This window comes from Pygocentrus nattereri, chromosome 14 (assembly GCF_015220715.1).
Source record: "Pygocentrus nattereri isolate fPygNat1 chromosome 14, fPygNat1.pri, whole genome shotgun sequence".
In the NCBI taxonomy this organism is placed as follows: domain Eukaryota; kingdom Metazoa; phylum Chordata; class Actinopteri; order Characiformes; family Serrasalmidae; genus Pygocentrus; species Pygocentrus nattereri.
The window spans coordinates 4,400,208-4,407,500 of NC_051224.1; the positions used below are offsets into that span (position 1 = coordinate 4,400,208).

Here is a 7,293-nt window from a genome sequence, read left to right on the forward strand (position 1 = left end):
TGGGGTTACATCAGGGATCAGCTTTGAGCCCCTTCTTGTTTGCAATGGTGATGGAAAGGTTGACAGATGAGGTCAGGCAGGAGGCTCCATGGACCATGATGTTTGCAGATGACATTGTAAACTGTGGTGAGAGTAGAGAGCAGGTGGAAGAGAATCTGGAGAGGTGGAGGTTTGCACTGGAGAGGAGAGGAATGAAGGTCAGTAGAGACAAGACGGAATACATGTGTGTGAATGAGAGGGAGGCAGGTGGAAAGGTGAAGATGCAAGGAGTAGAGGTCATAAAGGTGGATGACTTCAAATATCTTGGGTCAACCATCCAGAGCAATGGACAGTGTAGAAAAGAGGTGAAGAAGAGGGTGCAGGCAGGATGGAGTGGGTGGAGATGGGTGCCAGGGATGATGTGTGACAGAAGGATAGCAGCAAGAGTGAAAGGGAAGGTTTACAAGACAGTAGTGCGTCCTGCTATGATGTCTGGTTTGGAGACTGTGGCTCTGTCTAAAAGACAGGAGGCTGAGCTGGAGGTGACGGAGATGAAGATGCTGAGATTTTCATTGGGAGTGACAAGGATGGACAAGATTAGAAATGAGCAGATCAGAGGGACAGTGAAGGTGGAACAGTTTGGAGATAAAGCCAGAGAGGCCAGGTTGAGATGGTGTGGACATGTGTTGAGGAGGAATAGTGGATATATTGGTCAAAGAATGTTGGAGACTGAGCTGCCGGGCAGAAGGAGAAGAGGTAGACCTCAGAGAAGGTTTATGGATGTAGTCAAGGTGGACATGGAGATGGTTGGTGTAAAAGTAGAGGAGGCAGTGGATAGGGCAAGATGGAGGCAGATGATCCACTGTGGCGACTCCTAAAGGGAGCAGCCGAAAGAAGAAGAAGATCATTATAGGGTACTTTGTATTGGGGGGGTTGGGAGGTCATCAGTGTGTAACATAACTGCCACTACTGAAACACACAACTTGGTTTGTGCTTTAATGGAAATTATTAGGACTTTATGTCATGTGCTGGCTGTTGTTTTTAAGTTATACCCAACAATTGTATGAAACAGCAGCACAAGGCTGGAGAAATGCTGAGCAATTCTCTTCACTCTTTGCAATAAACCACAGGGGAGGCTGATCATCTAATGCATAGTGTTCAAAATAAACAAGGTGCGACGCTAGCTTTGTTTGCCAGTGTAGAGCATTTTCACTAAAAGCTCTTGTGGAGCAAATGATGAAACATAAAGATGCAGAACATCACATGGAATGATGAAACCAACATCACCGTGGGACGTTAATGTCCCACAAATCTCCGAGGCACTTACATTAAAAATGAAAAAAACAGTCTCCAGTGTAAAGTGTTTTAGTATAACGGCCGAACGACTCCATTTGTGGGCCTAAATGCCTCTCGCCGACAAAATCTGAGGATAAAGCACTTGAATTGGAGGACATGGCGAGCTTGTCCATCATTCATTTAGACCCACCTCTGATTCGTCTGATTCAGAATCGTTTGGATGACACAGCTCTTTGTATTCGCCAGACACTCGGCGAACCGACTCTTCCGACCGAGTCATATGCGACTCGTTGCTAAATGTAAACCACGGGGGAAGGAAAAATGGTGGCGAGCACCCGTGTACAGAAGCTTCTCCGACGGTACAAACTCGCTATCGCCGCTGCTTTGACCATCCTTCTCATCCAAGGGTTGGTGGTATGGAGCCTCCGGAGTCTGGAGGAGCGAGAGGCGGAGGTGAGCGTGTTTTTAAAACGACTCGGCTTTGGCTGAGTGAGAAACAGTGCTGCTCTCCGCGGCTAGCGGCGGTTCAGTTTGGTGTGTAGTACAGTCGGGTATTGCGCCAACAGCTTAGAAACCGGACCGTTATGATGTTATTCCAACATTATAAGCCACCGCCGTTGTATTTGGCCAAGTAGCCGAGTATTTAATACCGGAATACACACTAAGTTAAGTGCGGTGTGCTAGCTAACAGGCTAACCGAACTGTCTGCACGAGACCGTTGGTGTTGTTGATGTGTGCAGATGTGAAGTAGTCGGGGTTAAAATGCCGCGGTTTGAGTCCTGGCTCCTTAAAACTCCTTCATTTGAGCTGTGTTTTTTGTGTGTTTAAGGTGTGGGTGTACATGGCTGTTCGTCCGTGCTTGGGGCGCCCGGTAACGCTTAACGCTGCGTTAACTGGACAGTGATTCTGTGGCGTTGGCTGAAAAAACTAACTTCTGCTTTTACTGGCCAGTTATCCAGCTAACCAGAGCCGACAACCTGAATGAATCAAACGTGGCTGTGAACGTCTAAAACTGTTTAATGGGATGGTTATGGCAGGCTACGAGCCGAGTCTGACCAGCCACGTTGAATCACAACGTGTAACGACGAGTGTAAGGAATGTGCCTTCGTGTCTGCTTGTGGCTCTCCTGATAAAGCCTAATCGCCCTCCCTGCTCCATAACGGGGTCAGACAGTGTGTGATTAAGTCTGAGGACTTACACCGATGCACAGGCTTCACACTTGGAGCGAACACTTGATGAACGAGGGAAGCTTGAAAGCTGAACTACTTGGCAAATGCATAGCAGATCACTGGGATCCAGTTAGGTATTAAGCTCTTGGAAAGCCAAGGATGGAAGGACTGGAGGACTGTTTAGTGCTTAGTAGATGGACAAGACAGCTGGACTTGTGGTACAGTCTTGAAGACGTTTCACCATTTAAAGCCCCCAAGATGGGGAAGAAGTAAAAACCTTGGTAGACGGTTTAGGTGCTGGTCTTAAAGAGACTCTCTAGCCAGAATTGAACTGCAAGCATTGCTACCTGTTTTGTTTAAACATGCCTACTGGTCTCCTATGGCAGTGCCGGCCGTCTTTAGAGTGAGATGTTGTATAAAGACTAGGAAAACCCCCTTCTGATGATGCGTCTTGAAGGTGGGATGGGCTTCAGTCATCAAAAGATTTCATAGAAGTGAACGCTGTGATTTTAATCGGAATTGCTGAGCAAGGTCACGGTTGTGAGTGTTTTTTTTTTTTTTTTTTTTTTTTTTTAGACCCCACACCACTGTATAATCTGGAAAGATAATTAAGACCTTCAATAAATCTGAATGCTTTTTGCAGTTGTTGGGACGGGCGGATTGGCCCAGGTGTCCTGTAGGACAGGCTTAAACATCAAAATCAGTGGCTATGCTATGTGTATACATACACTCACTGGCCACTTTATTAGGTAAAATAAAAGGCTGGACCCCCTTTTCCCTTCAGAACTGCCTTAATTCTTCGTGGCAGACTTTCAACAAGGTGTTGGAAACGTTCCTCAGAGATTCTGGTTGGTTATTTGAGTTCCTGTTGCCTTTCTATCATCTGGAACCAGTCTGCCCGTTCTCCTCTGACCTCTCACATCAACAAGGCATTTTCATCCACACAACTGACCGCTCATTGGATGTTTCCTCTTTTTCGGACCGTTCTCTGTAAACCCTAGAGATGGTTGTGCGTGAAAATCCCAGCAGATCAGCAGTTTCTGAAATACTCAGACCAGCCCGTCTGGCACCAACAACCACGCCACGTTCAAAGCCCCTTAAATCCCCTTTCTTCCCCGTTCTGATGCTCAGTCTGCACTTCAGCAGGTTGTCTTGACCACCTCTACACGCCTAAATGCAGTGAGTTGCAGCCGTGTGATTGGCTGATTAGCTATTTGTGTTAACAAGCAATTGAAACCTGTACCTAATAAAGTGGCCGGTGAGTGTGTATCTGTAGTGCATGCTGGGTATTGTAGTGAAAGAACACTGATGAACATAAACACAAAAAGGTACAAAATCACAAATTCTACCAGTGGTTAGGCTAAAGTATGCAACACCACGAAACATTTCTATGATATTTACTCGGGAATGCCACCTTAACACAACCTGCTTCCAGACTCAACCAGACTTTATTTGTGGACGCAGATTCAGCGATACGGTAGTTGGTAGTAGAAATACTTAGCTCAAGTGACATGGCAGCAGCTCATGTCTGTCATTTAGGCCTGATATATGATACACTGCTCTCCTAATAAAGTTCCAGGTTCAGCAGAGATTTTGTGCTGCGTATGGAAGAGAGATGTTATCCTCTCTGAGATTCCGAAGAAGCGCCTAACCCAAAAATGCTAGCATTGCTAATAATGGATGAAAGCAGGTGGGGCCAGCTTTAAACAGATGAGCTCCTGCTACCTGGTCCCCTCTGACCTTCATTCATCACCAGCCCCTGTTGTTATTTTGGGGATGAGGTATTGCTTAAAGCTGATTGCAAAGCAGTCGAGGCTTGTTTTGTCCGTCCTGAACTGGAGCAGCCTGCCTCCTCGCTGCAAAGTTTTCCAGAAGCCCCACTCATAATTAGCCCTCATGGGTATGCACCCCCATCTCGCCTCTATCTCGCTGTCTAAGAAGAAGCCTCAGAGCGGCGGCTAAGGTAAGGGCTCGGCAATGTTGGACACCTGAGGAAAACAACATTAGGGATTGTGCTCGTACACACACTGTTGCGCTGCGTTCTTATTCCTTAAGGAACAAGCCACGGCTTGAGTTGAAGGAGAAGCAGATGCTTCTTCCCATCGGGAGGAATTCTGCCGTATCAAGCAAGCGGCGGTGGCCGAGACGCAGCGAAAATGGCCCTCGGGTGCAAGCCCTAATGCAAACGTGGGCTGCAAATGTGACGTGTCGTTCGTGATGAGGAGTAGCTGCAGGGGCTTCGGCGTGACAACTGTTGTCCTCAACCAGGCCGGGAGGACGCTGCTGAATGTAATGGTTCTGACAGGGCTTAAGGCCATGGGCCTGGAGAGAGAGAGCCTCTTTATCATATGCTGTCTTTTTTTCGCTGTTTACACAAGAGGCATAAGCAGTATAGTTTACGGGCGAGTGTGACCTCTCTCTGGGCAAATACACTCAGCATGATGGGGAGGTGATGAAAGAGGCCATTGATTCGGAGGCGCTTGCTCTCAGAGTAGACCAAGGGAATGAATTACTGCACAATGCCGTGGTGTCAGTGTGACCTTTATTACCTGTGTGCGTAAAGATGCATCTGCTGAAAGAGGACGTAAGCCTGGGTTAACTGAGAGAGTTCCCTGTTCCCACTGTGCTTGTTTTAAGTTGGAAGGTTTTCCTGAATGAAGTGTTGAAACGGTGGGTTTTACAGGAAGGCCAGTGATGTTAGTTACAAAATAGAGGTTGACTTCTTTGTGCATTGGTCACTTAAAAAGCTCTCTTTAGCGCTGTATAAGTTTTGTATGGTCATTCTGATGGTTTGCATTGCACTGCAGGATGTGTTGGGCTGATATGGCTTCAGTTGTTTTGTTGCAGCACTAAAGAAATCACTTGTTGCGCAGATGAAGCGTTAGGCCTGTCTCAAAAGGTGCAGTAAGCACTGTGGTTCTCTTCGACGTCTGCACTTTGATGTCATTGACAGCACGCAGGTGTCGGGCAAGGGATCTTGGAGGTGTAGGGTTTGAAATCATGCGTTTCTGACAGACTCCTGCATTGGACAACCTCTACGTGCAGTGGTAGACATTATGCACTGTTGAGTGTCCTTGGCCACAACATGTCATTTTATCCATTAAAAATGCAAAGCATACCTTGTAATTTTATTATTTTTTCCCTTTGAACAAACCAATTAATTCACTGTAATCACCTTGATGGCTAACGTGGCCCCGCCGTGTCTGTCTGGCACCATAGAAGCTGTTCCATTTGCTAATGTTTGCTTATCACTTTATGGGAAAAGGCCTTAAGTAGGTTGGTGTTGCATTGAGAGACTGTCACTGCAGTAGCTAAAGACAAACTAATAATGGTGCTTGTTATTCTATATGTATGTATATCGCTGCTGTCGGAAGAAAACCTTGTATCTCCAAAATGGTAACTTTACAGGAGAAGGAAAAAACCTACTTTACTTTCAATGTAAGTCAATGGAACCAGAATTTTTCCCATGTCATTTTGGGTCATTTCTTTTAGGCCATTCATCATAAAATTTACAAACAATGTAAAGAGTAACAGACACTTTCAAATTATGTCAATATCTGATTATGTTGATCAGACAGAGGTAAACACACCTCTCCACTCTGATTGGTCCTGACCATGAAAGCACGTCACTAAACAAAGATTTGAAAAGATTTACATTTTGAATTTTGAATTGAATAAAAATCCAGTCCGATTCGTCTGTCTCCTTATCTGACATGATGTCTAGCACATCTGTCTTTCAGCTTCTGTTTGGGATGTCCGTCGTAAAACTTTGTTACAAGCTGAAAACTGAAATGTTTAGGTTGAGAAGTGATCTAAAACAAATGTACCTTTTGGAGAATTGAGGTTCATTGTGAACTGTGAAGGATTTTGTTTTTAAAGGAAATATTGCAGACAGCTATTTGAGAAGTTGTTCATAAAAGCAGACAAAGTTTCGAAGCATGTGTGTTTGGGGCTGGCTTTGAAAAAAAACGACAATTTCACATAAACTGTGATGCTGTTTTTAGTGAAATTCCCTCAAATTGCTTAAATTTTTTAAAGAAATGAATTCCCAGCTTGTAGCCTATTTTAGACGTTAGTGTTCGAGTGGGTGTTCAGTGTGTGTCTTGACACATCAAGAACGAGCTCTCTGCACCCGTCTCCGCTGCGTTGGCTGGGTAAATTTAGTATTGTCTTGTGGGCGAAAGGCCCAGTTTAAAGAAGGCTGCACAATGTAGGAGTTTCTGCTGTAAGAGCCGGTGGTTCGTGCCGTCCGACAGTTGGTCTGGGGCGTGTGGTCTCTGGCTCGCCCCCTGTTCCCACAGTTCTTTGCTGTGCATGGGCCAGTGGCGTGTGGCGAAGGCCCAGACTTGGCTGCACTGTCTCACTGCAGCGGGAACTGGTGGGCCATGCTTATGTTATTCTTCTCGCTTTCTCTCTCTCTGTGTCTCTTTCTCTCTCTGCATACTTGCAGGCCCACATCAGCATGCCTGTGTGTGCTGTTGTGGGAAGCGTTCTTCGTCCCACCGCAGGATGAGGTGTTTGACATGTCATTTTTCTGTTATGCTTTGCATGCTTTCATAGTTTGGGTTTACATTCCATACTGTCTGTCTGGCAAGCTGAGAGCGCTTGTCTGTTGTTCTGTCTCTGCAGATGAGGTGCCATGATGTGCTGTGAACCCTCGTTGTGAATGCCAGTTGAAATAAATCTGCTAGATGTTTATAGCAGCCCATGATACATGATTCAACTGCGGTCTAATTCACCGGGAGTAGCTGCATTAAGGTGCCTTTTAGGACTGGGTGGTGTACTAGCGTTAGGATACTTATGATTTTTGTCTTGGTTATTATACCGAGGTGCTACAAATGCATGCAGA

General features: G+C 45.8%; 1 protein-coding gene across 2 annotated transcripts in view; it reads left to right on the top strand.

Moving 5' to 3' along the window:
* The first annotated feature begins 1,559 nt into the window (after positions 1 to 1,559).
* xylt2 (xylosyltransferase II) overlaps positions 1,560 to 7,293 on the top strand; it is a 31,324-nt gene continuing 25,590 nt past the window's right edge. For both annotated transcript variants that reach the window (XM_037544941.1, XM_037544942.1), the window contains exon 1: positions 1,560 to 1,728. In XM_037544941.1, the coding sequence (XP_037400838.1) occupies positions 1,597 to 1,728 (132 nt within the window). In that variant the 5' untranslated portion in view covers positions 1,560 to 1,596. The remainder of the gene's footprint in view (positions 1,729 to 7,293) is intronic.